General features: G+C 43.8%; 1 protein-coding gene across 4 annotated transcripts in view; it reads left to right on the top strand.

The window, feature by feature from the left end:
* Window positions 1–10,169, top strand: part of LOC411297 (insulin-like peptide receptor) — a 27,499-nt gene extending 17,330 nt beyond the window's left edge. For all 4 annotated transcript variants that reach the window (XM_026443028.1, XM_394771.7, XM_026443029.1 and 1 more), the window contains exons 3-8: window positions 600–1,716; window positions 3,947–4,370; window positions 5,151–5,304; window positions 5,590–5,767; window positions 5,846–6,014; window positions 6,413–10,169. In XM_026443028.1, coding sequence (XP_026298813.1) covers window positions 1,418–1,716; window positions 3,947–4,370; window positions 5,151–5,304; window positions 5,590–5,767; window positions 5,846–6,014; window positions 6,413–9,550 — 4,362 coding nt within the window. In that variant the 5' untranslated portion in view covers window positions 600–1,417 and the 3' untranslated portion in view covers window positions 9,551–10,169. The remainder of the gene's footprint in view (window positions 1–599; window positions 1,717–3,946; window positions 4,371–5,150; window positions 5,305–5,589; window positions 5,768–5,845; window positions 6,015–6,412) is intronic.
* Window positions 10,170–15,413: the final 5,244 nt, after the last annotated feature.

Here is a 15,413-nt window from a genome sequence, read left to right on the forward strand (position 1 = left end):
ATACTTTCTATATATTTCTATATACTATATACTTCTATATACTTTAATCGGATTCTTTGACATTTCTATCATAATTATACATAAAAATATAAAAATATATCTAATTTAGGGAACGTCGACTAATTGCCAATGTAATTTCTATATACTTTCTATATATTTCTATATATTATATATTTCTATATACTTTCGTAAATCGGATTCTTCGACATTTCTACCATAATTACATATAAAAATATGAAAATATATCTAATTTAAGGAACATCGACTAATGTAATTTCTATATATACATATAGCAAGAAATGGAAAGAGATGGATATTACCTCCTTTCTCATCTCACTTTTTATCACGACAATTCCGAAGAAGTGTAAGAAGGAAACCGGTGTATCCCGGTTGTCGCGGGCAAACACGAGAACCGGGCTATAAATAGATTCGAAGACGGCTCGTTTAAGGGTTAAGTGGTCAATTAGTCACACACGCCTTCGATGACGACTATCCGCAACGACAATCCGTTATAAAGGAACGCTCGAATAATCACCCCCGGGATTAATTCCCCTCCGTTTACGTTACATGTAACATCCTCTTGCTTCGATTGATTGCAGGCGTTTCCACTGGCGGAGCTATGAGGGGCGGCAAATTCTTCATCTTCAACAAGAAACTGCTCTGAGCGTGTCTCTTCTTCGTCGTTCGCCGTCTGCTTAAGATCCGAGGAAGAGGAAGAAGAAGGAACAGAAGAAAAAGAAGAAGAAGAAGAAAAATAAACCTCCTCCCTCTCCCTCCCCAAGAAAAAGAAACGTATCAAAAAGGATAGTGGCGTTCCCTCTTTCCTAAATTCGTTTAATTCTTCGTCCGATTGAGAAGGAAACGAAGGTCTGAACTAAGATCTTCGATAATCCTCCGGTTGAGTAAGAAGATCAAGGCAGGAAGAGGAGAATCCGCCGAGATCGTGACCGCGGTTTTCTTTCTTTTCTCCGCATAAGAAAAAATCGAGGCGAATTTATATTTCTCGCTCGACGATTTTCCATTCTTTCTTTCTTTCCCGAAATAATCGTATTTACGGAGGAGAGTTCGAATATACATATATCACCTTTCTCTCTCTCTCTCTCTCTCTGATCAATCGAATCGAATCGAATCGAATGATCGATCCTCCTCGGTTGGTCGCGATCGAGGAGGCGTCGGGGCAGGGGAGGGAAGGGTGTTGGTCGAGGAGGACGTAACGCGCGGCGCGTGGCGATCGATCGATCGATCGATCGGGCGAAGGTGGAGGGGGAGGACGAAGGGAGAGGCGACAGGAGGAGGCGGAGGCGGAAGAGAAGGAGGAGGAGGAGGAGGAGGAGGAGGAAGGGCGATTCGGGGAAGGTTTGACGATCTCGCCCCGTTCCTCGGCCGCCGTGTCGCTGCTGGCCGTGGCGAGTGGAGGATGGGGGGGACGAGGAGGTGGTGGCGGCGGTGGTCGCCGGTGATGTTGTTGCCGCTGCTGTTGTGCGCCGCCGTGTCGCTGGCCGCTTGCCAATTCGACGCGACTTGGAACACGGCCGCTCTCGACGACGATTACGACGAGATCAGGAGAGGATACGTGGCCGATTACCGTGGGATCGAGGAGTCGGTGCTCGGCAGTGGCAACCGCCGGGAAGAAAGGGGCGCTCGGGATCTCGATCCACGGGATCCGTTCTACGAGAGAATCGGCGCCTACAGGCGCAACAGGGCGATAGATTCCAGGTACTGGAAGGAGGGGAGCACCCTTTTCCTCTCCCCTTCTCCCCATTCGACAACCCCATTTTCGGGTGAACGAACGATAGCGTTCCAGGTAGAAATATTATTCCCTCGGAGGATCCTTCGTTTTTTACGTTCACCGTAAAAAAGGATCGGATGGGCGGCCGAGTTTTTCTTTAGAACCGAAGAATCCATTCGACGATCGTTTTTAGTGTCCATGTAGAAATTTTCTTTCCTTGGATTTTACGTGAAAAGGGTCGAACGGGTGGTCAAATTTTTTTTAAAAGGGAACCCATTCGACGATCTTTTTTAACGTCCAAGTAGAAATTTTGTTTCCTTGGATTCTTCGTTCAATGAAAAGAATATAGAAATAGAATATAAAAGATGGAATAATATATAAAATGTAATATATAAATAATATATAAAAATAGAAAATAAAATATAAGTAAGAATATAAAAACGAAAGATCGGATAGGCGGGCAAGTTTTTCTTAAAACCGAAGAATCCATTCGACAATCGTTTTTAGTGTCCAAGTAGAAATTTTGTTTCCTTGGATTCTTCGTTTTTACGTTCACTGAAAAGGATCGAATGGGCGATTTTTAAAAGGGAACTCATTCGATCATCTTTTTTAGCGTCCAAGTAGAAATTTTCTTTCCTTGGATTCTTCGTTCAATGAAAAGAATATAGAAATAGAATATAAAAGATGGAGTAATATATAAAATGCAATATATAAATAATATATAAAAATAGAAAATAAAATATAAATAAGAATATAAAAACGAAAGATCGGATAGGCGGCCGAGTTTTTCTTAAAACCGAAGTATCCATTCGACGATCATTTTTAGTGTCCAAGTAGAAATTTTGTTTCCTCGGATTCTTCGTTTTTACGTTCACTGAAAAGGATCGAATGGGCGATTTTTAAAAGGGAACTCATTCGATAATCTTTTTTAGCGTCCAAGTAGAAATTTTCTTTCCTTGGATTTTTCGTCCAATGAAAAGAATATACGATCGGATAGACGGCCAAGTTTTTTTTAAAAGAAGGATCCACTCGACAATCGTTTTTAGTATCCAAGTAGAAATTTTGTTTCCTTGGATTCTTCCTTTTTCACTGAAAAAAATATACGAACGATCGGATAGGTAGCCAAATTTTTTTTAAAAACAAACCCCTTTGACAATCTTTTTTAGCGTAGTAAGTAGAAATTTTCTTTCCTTGGATTCTTCCTTTTTACGTTCATTCTGAAAAGAATCGAATGGGCGGCCAAGTATTTTTTTAAAAACAAAGAATCCATTCAACAATCGACAATTTTAATGTCCAAGTAGAAATTTTCTTTCTTTGGATTCTTTGTTTTTACATTCACTGAAAAGGATCAGATGGGCAACAAAATTTTTTTTTAAAAATGAAGAATCCATTCGACAATTCTTTTTAGCGTCCGTTTTTACGTTCACCGAAAAGAATGGGTGGCAAAATTTTTTTTAAAAGAAAAAAGAATCCATTCAATTCTTTTTAGCATCCGTTCTTACGTTCACCGAAAAGGATGGGTGGCAAAATTTTTTTTTAAAAGCAGAATCTATTCGACAATCGTTTTTAATGTCCAATTAGAAATTTTTCCTCCTAGAAATTTCCTTTCCTTCTTCGTTTTTACGTTCAATAAAAAGAATATACGAATGATCGGATAGGCAGCCAAATTTTTTTTAAAAGCAAACCCCTTTGACAATCTTTTTTAGCGTAGAAAGTAGAAATTTTCTTTCCTTGGATTCTTCCTTTTTACATTCACTAAAAAGGATCGGATGGACAACAAAATTTTTTTAAGCGAAGAATCCATTCGACAATTCTTTTTAGCGTCCGTTCTTACGTTCATCGAAAAATGGCAAAATTTTTTTTAAAAGCGAAGAATCCATTCGACGATCGTTTTCAATGTCCAATTAGAAATTTCCCCTCCTAGAAATTTTCTTTCCTTGGATTCTTCGTTTTTACGTTCAATGAAAAGAATGCACGAACGATCGGATGGGCAACAAAATTTCTTTTTAAGAATCCATTCGATCGTTTTCAATGTCCAATTAGAAACGCTCCCCTCCTAGGATTCTTCGTTTTCATATTCGCGTAAATGCAAAAATCGATCGGAGAATGGATGAAATTTTGATGAAAATCGGACGAAGGATCCTAGATCCTAGATCCTCCGCGTCTATCGAGGGATCTCGATTGTAACATTGATCTGTTGTGCGGTTATGATGGCAGGTCGACGGAAGCGAACACGAGATTGGCGGAGGAAGGTGGCCAACAATCGAGGCTGGCGAAATCGAGCGCGAAGTCGAGCGACTTGGGCCGCGACAAGGGGCGGAGATACAAAAATGTGACGATCGGCGACGGGATATGCCAGAGCATCGACATACGGAACACCGCGTCCGCGTTCGGAATTATGAAGGACTGCAGGGTGATAGAGGGCTTCCTGCAGATCGTCCTCATCGAGAACAACTCGGAGAGGGATTTCCAACCGATCAGTTTCCCGCTGCTCAGAGAGATCACCGGATACCTTCTACTGTACCGCGTCAACGGATTGAAAACATTGAGCAATCTGTTCCCCAATCTCGAGGTGATCAGGGGAAATATTTTGCTCACCGATTACGCGTTCATGGTGTACGAGATGCAGAATCTTCAAGAGGTGAGATACCTTTTTATTATCATCATTATTATTGTTGATCTTTTGCGTTCTCGAAGATCCGATCAGGAAATATAATATAAACGACCGGTCGAATAAAAGCTGCGCGAAACGAATACGCTGTCCACGTGGGAAGAGAGAGAGAGAGAGAGCGACTCATCGACGGTCTAGAAAAAACGAGCGCACGTTTTCGCGTGTTATTTTTCAAAATAAATCAATATATGAACCGTTGGCAAATATTTTTCCATCGGAATACCTTTTTTTTTTTCCCTTCCCCTTTTTTTCTGCGGTTCGTTTTTTGCCTTCCGATCAATTGATATTTCACCCTCGATTGGAAGGGTAAATAATTAAAAAAAAAAGGAAAAAAATCACGATCGGACGGTGGATAATATCGTTCCTTTTTTTTTTAAAATCCATCCATCCATCCATCCATCCATCCATCCCTCCCTCATATCGACAGTCGAGATACGATGCGACCGACGATGAAAGGCATCTATAGGTGTCTCGATTATATTATTTATCGTAATTATTTCCAATCGAAGGTATATAAAGAGCCGTATCCCACGATTCTCGATTCCCACGATTCGCGACAGCGTAGAGGATTCCCTTCCAATTCGCTTTCTGGGGACGCAACGTCGGGTTTGACCCCGCGGGTCAAGTGACGTTAATTAGTCAATCGAATTAACCGGTCGTTCGACCTCCGCCGAGTCGAGCCTTTATCGAGGCTAAATCGATCGTTTCGTGCGCCTTCAATTCCCTTTCTTTCTTTCTTTCTTTCTCCAGATCGGGCTGAAGAAACTTACCGAGATCTCGAGGGGCAGCGTGCGGATCGAGAAAAATCCCGCGCTCTGCTACACCACAACCCTTAACTGGGACCTCATCGTCTCCGCGGGGGAGAACGTGATCAAGGACAACGGAGAGGAGGCCTCTTGCCCCGGTAATTTCTAATTCTTCTTCTTTTTTCCCTCTCTCCCTTTCGAAAGAATCGAGACTTTCCCTTTCTTCCTTTCTTTTCTTCCTCGCATAAATCGTCTTTCTTTCTCTCCCTTTCTTTTTCTTCGCAAAGGAACGCGTACTTAACGCGCTAAGTACAGCAATTGAACTCGTGGCCGGACATTAAGCGCGCTTAATAGAATCCGTCGGGATTCTTTCTCTCGCATGCGAAATTACTTACGAGTCCCGTTAATCGAGCGCTCTCTGTCTCTACTCCCCCTCTCCGCAGGATGTTCCCACTGTCCTGCCGGTTATTGTTGGACTTCCCAGTATTGTCAGAGGATGGAAAAACCGAAGTGTCACGAGCAGTGTCTGGGCGAGTGTCACGGCCCGACCGAGAGCAAGTGTTACGTTTGCAAGCATTATCGCCACGAGGGGAAATGCGTGGAGACGTGCCCCGCCCATCTGTGAGTAATTCCCCCGAATTCCCCCGAGAAAGATCCTCCCTACTCGTCGTTCTCTATCGCACGGATTTTTCCCCGCAGATATTCGTATCTCTCGAGGCGGTGCGTCACGAAAGACGAATGCGTGAGGATGAATCGTCTGAGGAGAGTGTACTACGTTCTGGAGGATGGCCTGGCCTGGAGACCGTTCAATGGGTCGTGCGTGACTCATTGCCCCGACGGATACGAGGACGCCCTCGACGAGAACAACGTACGTTCCATTCCTCCGAATCTCGCAACCGATTGGATCTAATTTTCACCGCGCTGTGAAACGGATTTAACGTTCGTTTCTTTCATTCGAAAAGAAAAATGTAGAACGTGCCAATTATAGAACGACAGGATCTCCTCCGTTCTACTCGAGGAGGGTGGTGGTAATTGGCGATTGCTCGCCGGCCAAACGTGGCGTATAGAAATACTAGCGGAATATTATATATTCTAAATATGATTTATATATATATATACATACACGCGTATGCATATCTCTCATTTTACATTTCAAATAGGATATTTTTTCCGTTCCGCTGAAAAGCTCGACGGATACCGGTTTCTTCGATCGACGGAATTCGTAATAATAACAACAACAACGATCTCTCTCTGTCCGTGTTGCAGATGACCACGTGCCGCGCCTGCATGAACAGTTGCCGGAAGGTGGGGCACGGCGCTCTGATCCGTCACATATCCGACGCGCAAAGTTTCCGCGGCATAACGGTGGTGAAGGGGGCGCTCGAGTTCCAGATACGAAACGGGAATCCGAACATAATGAACGAGTTGAGCGAGGCGTTCGGCCGGATCGAGGAGATAACCGAGTACGTGAAGATCACCCACTCGTTCCCCATCACCTCGTTGAGCTTCTTCAAGAGGTTGAGGGTGATCAAGGGGGAGCAGTTGGACATAAACAACGCGAGCCTGTCCGTGCTCGACAATCCGAATCTGTCGAGCCTGTTCCCGCCCGAGCAGAGGATCAGGATCGAGAACGGCCGACTGTTCTTCCATTACAACCCTAAACTGTGCCTGTCCAAGATCGTGGAATTCGGCAGAATGGTGAACATATCCAACTTCACCGAGCTCGAGGTGCAATCCCAGTCGAACGGGGAGAAGGTGGCCTGCGACATAGTGAACATAAACATAACGGTGAGGAATCTGGGCCCGGATTACGCGGATCTGGTGTGGGACAGTTACAAGGCGCCCGAGGGGCAACAGTTGCTCAGCTATCTGTTGAACTACATCGAGACGGAGAGCGAGAACATCACTTACGAGATGAACGCGTGCGGAGGGAACAACACGTGGCAGATACTCGACGTGGGGATACCCAAGTGGACGTCCCCCGTTTCCAAGCACATAGGCAATTTGAAACCGTACACCAAGTACGCGGTTTACGTGAAGACGTTCAACTCGAGGACGACGAATCTGTTCGTGAACCCGAACGAGGTAGGCCAGTCGAAGATCATCTTCTTCAGGACAAAGAGCACCATACCCTCGCCCCCCGTCAACGTGTTCTCGTCCCCGTTGAGCGACACCGAGATCATGGTCAAGTGGGAATCCCCCCTGTTCCCGAACGGGCCCATAGGCTACTACATGCTCTCCGTGACGATGATCAGGGAGGACGAGGGTTTGATCTCGTCCAGGGATTATTGCAACGACACGTTGGACAACGATCTCGACGGGGACGAGGGGGGGACGATGCTCGACGTGACGGTCAAGACGCCCGTCGTCAGCAGGGGAGGAGGAGGAGGCGGCGGTGGAGGCGGAGGCGGAGGCGGTGGTGGCGCTTCCTCCTCCTCCTCGTGCTGCTCCAAGAATCCAGGGCGGAGCGTGGTCACGTCGAAGAAATTCGAGATATTCTGCCACGAGAACACGACCATCAGCTACGTATCCCCCGGGTGGAAGGATTACTGCGTGTACAACAACTACAACGCGGTGGACAACCGGTTCTACGAGTTGGCCAACAACCTGTCCACCCCCAGGCCCGAGGACGATAACTCGATGGACGGATCGGGCAACAACGTGGTCGTGGTGGACAAGGACGCGGTGACGTACAACGTGAGCGGGCCCAACAACTCGTTCGTGATCAACGATCTGCGCCATTACTCCCGCTACATAGTGACCGTAGCCGCGTGCGGGTCCAAGGTGGACGAGTCGAACATGTGCTCGTCGATCCAGTACACGCACGCGAGGACGAGGAAGCGGGGCCGCGCCGACGACGTGACCAACGTCAGGGTCAGGGTCACCAACAACACCATAGTCGAGGTGTTCTGGGACCCGGTCAAGGACCCCAACGCCCTCACCGTCTCCTACACCATCGAGTACACGAACCTGGACGTGAAGGACGCGAAGAAGAGCGCCGAGTGCATCCCCCGCTCCTTGGCCCAGCCCCGAACGGACGGGGGGAGCAGCAGCTACCTGATCAGGAATCTCAGCCCCGGCAAGTACAGCCTTCGGATGAGGTCGACCTCGTTGGCCGGGGACGGCCGTTTCTCCGACGTGGTGCACTTCTCCATAGATCTCGCCGACTCCGCCCCCGTCACCCTGGTCGCGTTGCTCGTGCTCTGCGTCCTCGCCATGATGTCCGTCGTGCTGTTCGTCGTGTGGCGGCACCATCGCAAGAGGAAGAACCAGGAGAGGCTGATCGCGAGCGTGAACCCCGATTACATAGAGACCAAGTACGTGATCGACGAGTGGGAGGTGCCCAGGGAGAGCGTGGAGATCTCGAACGAGCTCGGCCTCGGCAATTTCGGGATGGTGTACAGGGGTGTCTACGACAAGACCATACCGGTCGCCATCAAGACGATCTCGAAGACGGCCAGCCAGAGGGAGAAGAACGAGTTTCTGAACGAGGCCTCGGTGATGAAGAACTTCTCCACCTTCCACATAATCAAGCTGATCGGGGTGGTCTCGATCGAGAATCCGCCGTTCGTGATCATGGAGTTGATGGAGAACGGGGATCTGAAGACTTACCTCAGACGGATCCGCGACACCCGCCTCGTGCCGGACACGTGCAGGATCATGAGGATGGCCGCCGAGATAGCCGACGGGATGGCCTACTTGGAGTCGAAGAAGTACGTTCATCGGGACCTGGCCGCGAGGAATTGCATGGTTTCCAAGGATCTGGTGTGCAAGATCGGGGACTTCGGCATGGCGAGGGACGTTTACGAGACGGATTACTACAAGATAGGGAGGAAGGGGTTGCTGCCGATCAGGTGGATGGCGCCCGAGAATCTGTCGGACGGCGTGTTCACGTCCGACTCGGACGTGTGGTCGTTCGGCGTCGTCCTCTACGAGATCCTCACCCTCGCCGAGATCCCGTACCAGGGTTTCTCGAACGAGGAGGTGCTCAGCCACGTGCTGCACAAGGGGACGTTGAACGTGCCCCGCGATTGCCCCGAGAACATTCAGAAGATCATGGAGAAGTGCTTCAAGTGGCGGCCCAGCGATCGGCCGACCTTCATGGAGATCGTGTCCGAGCTCGAGCCGTTCCTCGGCCAGGATTTCTACGAGAAGTCGTTCTACCACTCGATGGAGGGCGTGGAGAGCCGCAACTCGGGCCTCAAGAAGCCCTACCACCACGCGGCCCCTATCCGATTCCACTGGGGCAACGAGACGGCCAGGTGGGTGAAGGAGTTCGAGGACAACGTGACGCTGTTGGATCAGACCAAGGCCGGGACCAGCAGGGCGCGCATCTTCAAAAACGGTTTCCAGCACTTTGGTAACGTAACCGCCAACATGGAGGACGTGCCTCTCGATCGATGAGCTCGTAAAAAGCGAGTCGGCTTATATATATATATATGTGTGTATGTGTATGTATATATAAAACGACTTTCGCGCGTATGTTCCTTCGGCGGACCGAGAAGCGTCCCGCCCCCGCACCCCCCTCCCCCTCTCGCCCGATAAGTCGGAAAACTCGTTCGGACACGATGTACAAAAGGATACTCAGGGCGGGGTGAATCGAGTACGAAACGAGAGGGCCCGGCGAGTTTCGATGGACAGGGGAGAAGTGACAGGCAAGGATGTTTTCTCTTTACTTTTTTTTATTACTATTATTATTATTATTTTCGTTCTCCTCTTTCCTCTGTCCCTGTTTTTCTTCTTGCCAACGCGAAGACGGAAACAACGGATACTCGATCGTCCGTCATCGTTTTGTGATCGGGATCTCGATGACGACGATGATGGTTGAAACGAGGAAGATTTGGCGTCGAATTTTTTTTTTTTTCTCTCTTTCCTCTCTCGTAGAAAAGCGTAATCAAAACGACAATGTTCTTTAGTTGCGAGTCTGAGAAAGTATGTTCGTTCCTTCGAAGAAGAAAAGAAAAAGATACTGTAATTTTTTTTGTATATTTTTGGTGGTTTCGTTTTCTTTTTTTTTTTTCGTTTTTCTCTTCCTCTTTCTTCCCCTCCGTCTTCTCCTCCTCTTTTCTTTTCTCTCCTAGATTAGATTTAATAATTCTAGAATAGAATTCTAGAAGAATAGGATTAGTCGGTCTAGAATCTAGATTAGATAATGTCTCTAGCGGCACGCGTTTCTGTTGTACTCGTAGCCTTGTACCGCGCAAAGAACTGACTAATTATATTATACACGTATTATACATATACGGTAGACGGAAAGAAGTCGCATCAGAGGATACGTAGGATACGATGAATTCGTTTGTTATTGATTAAAAATATCGAAATGTGGTAGGGTGATAACGGCGAATTCGCGTGTATGTGTGTGTGTGTGTGTGTGTGTGTGTATGTATGCACGTGTGCACGAGTTTCCGCGCGAGAAGCGGAAGAAGAGGGCACGCGTCGCGTCGTTACTTCCTTCGTCGAGGAATCCCGATTTCGAAAAAAGTTGCAAGCTCGTCGGAACGCATTTTTGCTCCATTCGTCAAGTCGAACTCGACGTGTCGTGCATTAACGCATACATATCTCTAACGAACGGTCTATCAAAAAAGGAAGGGAAAAAGTAAGAGAGAGAGAGAGAATGAAAGAAGACTTAGCAATACCGAGAGAATAAGAGAATCATCCTCCTCCTTTTCCCGCAATACGTAATTTCAAATTTGTCCGGTTCGTTTTCTTTCTTCTTCTTTTTTTTTTTTTTCCTCAACCGAATATCGTATTATTTTTCTTCGAAAGAAAGTGGAAAGGATAAGATAAGATAGAAAAAAATAAATTGCGGAGAAAAATCGCGGTGCAGCAATAATTCTATTCTATTCGATTCTATTATTTCGTCAAACTTTTCGCAATATAATAATGGAAATAGTAATTCGAATTCCTATTCTCTCCTCTTCCCGTTGGCAAGGATATCTTGGTTGAACGGCAAGTTTTTCTTTTTTTGTTTCTATCTTTATTAGATTATTAGATCCCGTTACGTCACGTTTGTCGAATCGTTGTATAATATATATATATATATATATATATATATTGTCTGGACGAGAGAAAGAAATTTATCGTTTTGGACGCGAGATAATCTCGAACGACGTCGTTAACTTTTTTTCTCCCCTCCCGTACGATTCGAGCGAACGTTAATTGGATGGTGGCGAAAAATAGAGAACGCGAATGTAATTTCTCGCTTTTGTGTCTCCTCGTAAAGGAGAAAAAAGGTAAACGAAAGAGAAGGGAAACGAGAGATTTGACAAGAAAACATTACCACGGGCATAAATTGTACATTTATACATCTTATATACCTTTACCGCGTATTATTTATTCGTATGCGCGGGAAACGAAAGAAACATTCCGTTCAACCGAACGTAAAAATCAGAACCGATCCCCCTTCTTCTCGCTCCACTCTTCCTTCCTTCCTTCCTTTCTTCCTTCCCCCAATTTTTTCTAAATCCTCTCCCCTCCCTTCGCTTCCAATTCATCCTGTAATTCCAACGTGTTCCATCAAGAAGAACGATCGAAAGAGAGAGAAGAGGGAAGAGGCAGAGAAAGAGAGAGGCAGCTGCACCGCGATGCACCGCCACCCCATTTCGTTCACGAATCGATTCCAGACTGTGTTCATACGGAGACGGAGACGAGCTGCGGCCGACAGAGAAGGAGCGAGAGCAAGGGAAGGGGGGTGACTTAGACGATCGTCGAGCGCTCGGGAATCCATAGACGCGTACACACACTATACGTAAATATACACATATATTACAGAGTTCCTTGTTCCGATATGCGCGCGCGTACGCGCGCGTATTTCGCACGTTTGTTGCGCGTGGCCTTCAACAAACGTTGTACATAATGATATTTTATTCGCGAGGGAGGATGATGGGGGAGGGAAGGGGAGGGCACGTGCGTGCAAACGTACAGTATACGTCGTTCTAGATTTAAAGAAGGAGAAGAAAGAAAAAGAAGGAGAAAAAAAAAGAAAGAAAGAAATTTGCAATAAGCATGCCAACAATCTTCTCGCAATAAGTATAAGGAAACGCATTATAAACGGTATACAAAGTAGAGAGATTAGTTTGAAACGTTGTAAACGTTGTAAGTAATTAGTGGCGGCGTATAAAAAGTATAGGGCGTGAAGTGAAAAGAGGAAAATTTAAGGAAAATAATAGAAAAGAAATATATCTCTATTTTATTGTAACATATATATTTATATATGTATGTATGTACGATCGCTCGCCAATATCCCGACACTTTGACAAGTTTTATACGACGGATGCGAATCAATGGCAAAAGTAAAAATTTTCTTTTTTTTTTTTTTCTCTTTGTTAAACAAACCGTGGAATTTTAATCGAAGAATAACTTCATATATATATATAGTTTATTACTAGAGAATTCTTTTTCTCTCTCTTCATTCTTGATCAAAGTAATCGACACGGGAAGGTTCGAAACGTCTCGAGTGTTAAAATTCGCATATACCGTGATATATCGTGATGGTGGCCTGTTGGAAGTCGGTATCTTGAAAGACCATCCAAGATTTATCCAAAAATCCATTTATTCTCAATCTCATAATTGAATCACTTCCTGCCTCGAGCGATCAAGTGTCTGGATACTTTTGAACGGTGGTGTGTACGCACGATATATACATATACATATATATATACACACATAGATACACATTCGAATAAGTATTTTTTCGGTGGCTCTATATTTATACTTCGATCGATCGAACATACGTATATACATACACATACACACACATACGCACTCGTACATATGTACACCGTTAGAAGGGGGATAAAAAGGAAGGGGAGGGGGAGGGGGAACAGAGACTAGAAAGGTGTCTCGTGGCACTACGAATACATACATTGGCGCGGGTACAGACGGAAGTTGAAAAGAAGACTTATCGACCACCGTTGCGAAGACTCCTTTCTGCCTGGATTCTTTCCGCTTATCGAAATACAACTATGTGTTCGATTTCTTATTCTCGGCAATTCGAGTTTATTTCGAGAGAACAATATGCGATACAGAGACGGGGATGTTTCGTTTCTTTCTTCTTTTTTTTTTTTTTTTTTTTTTAATATATACTCATTAACTTTTCGATGAAAGTATGAGGGAAGAATTTAAGAGAGATTTTGTTGAGGTTATGTTATTCGAAAGGTGAAAAAAGTCGTTCGTTTTTTTTTTCTTCCACATTTTTTCTCGAGATTCGCAAGCAATTAATTATACGCATTATGACGAATCACGTTACACTTCGTCTTCGTGTAGTTCGGTATTTAATTTAAGAAAAAGAAATGTGGAAACGAAACACCTTGCACGCGCGCGCAAACTGTATCGAAATCTTTTTATTTAACTTTAAGAAACGACTATCCACAGAAAGTTGAAACAGTATACCTAATATACCTATATATGTATATATATATACACATGCAGACGAATATTTTATTATCGAAATAGTGTTTCTATTTTATGAGATATTTGTACATACATATATTTAACTTATTCGTATTTAATTCGCGGCCCTCGCAGCACGCGATCTCTCTTGTTCTAATTATTACCGAATTAGAAGTTCCTTTATAATTTAATAAGAGCAATAGATTGACGGTATCGTACTATTTCATATAAATATTTACTTTGATTAATTTATACACGAATAATAATAATAATAATAAAAGGTAAATAACGCTGATAATTTATACATATATATATATATAAAAAAAAAATAATAATAGCGAATAAGGATGATTATCGATACGTAATTAGAAAATTTTCAATTCTGCGAATATATAAACTATAAACCCTTTTCTCTTCTTTCTTCGTTCTCTTCGAACATCGATGGATGATGAAACTGGATCAATCCCAATCCGGGATGATTTTCCGCGCTCTTAATATTTTTACCGACCGAGTGAGTGAGTGAATGAGTGAGAGAGAGAATGTAAGGAAAAAGAAAACTCGTAGTAGACTCGTCTTCGCTTTAAGGATTAATCTATTTATCGCATTCAGAGAGAGAATAGGAGGGATAGAAGAAAGACGTGGCGAGAATTCTTTTTTTTTTTTACACAAACGATATTTAGTTTGTCTTCTACGATGATGATTCCTTCCATACGGTTGGAATTTACTCGAAATATTTCTCTTCGTTTTTTTCTTTTTTCTTTTTTATATACGAAATTCGAGCAAATTGATTCGATCGAATCTTTTTCTTTTTTTTTTTTCCTCCCCTTCGAAGATTGATCCTTTTTTTCAATAACGGATAACACCAGCGAGACCAAATATCGTAAAACGTTAGGTAAACGACGAGGGTACGAGAGAATCCTTCGAAATCAAGCCTTGAGATGTATCATCGTTGTCGTACATACGTACACACACATTTTTATTATAACAAATAATGATAATGATTAATCGTTAAATATACGTATTATTCGTATATTTCGAGTTGGTTGGAAACAACTTGACCCGATATTCCTTTCGATAAAATTTTGTTAATTACATTGGATCGAAACGAAATGGCATAGTTCGACCTTGCAGTATTTTGCCCCGAAATACGCGGTCAAACGATCGATGACGATATAATATGATATAATATGATATAAGTAATAAATAAAAATTGAAAATTTTTAATTCTCCCCTCGCGAGGGGGAGGAAAGTATATTCGAGGAAATCCGAAAGGATCATTCTCGAAGAATGATTATAAATAACTTAAATGTTAAAAATTAAAGAGAGATAGGGAAAAGGAAAAAGTAAAAGACAGGACAAAATTAAATTAAAAATTAAGCGGAGAGAAGGGTGAGAAAACTGTAATTCGAGTATTTCTCGAATTAAAACACTTTAAATGGGCATTACAAACGTATGTATATGTATATTTGTCGCGAGTCTCGATGATATACGACTATTTTTTACTCGTTGCAATAAATAGAGATTTAAAGAAAAAAAAAAAAAAAATAAAAAGAAAAAAAAAATTTGTACATAAAACGAAGAATAGAACGAGAGAGAGAAAGAGAAGAGAGGGGAGGGGGAGAGAGAAATTCTACCGGTTTCTATCGAATAACCATTCACTAGGGATAAATGAAACGAGAGAGAGAGAGAGAGAGAAAATAAAGAGTTTAGAATAAATTAAATACAGAGAGGGGGAGAGAAAAAAAGGAGGAGGGAAAGTTCAAAGGAATGTCGGGTCAACAGGGGAGAGGAGAGGAGAGGAGGCGAAGGGGAAAAGGGAAAGTTCGATAACTAATAAAAAAAGAAAAAGGAAAAAAAAAAAAAGAAACCAAACTAC

Source organism: Apis mellifera, linkage group LG9, assembly GCF_003254395.2.
Source record: "Apis mellifera strain DH4 linkage group LG9, Amel_HAv3.1, whole genome shotgun sequence".
Taxonomy (NCBI): domain Eukaryota; kingdom Metazoa; phylum Arthropoda; class Insecta; order Hymenoptera; family Apidae; genus Apis; species Apis mellifera.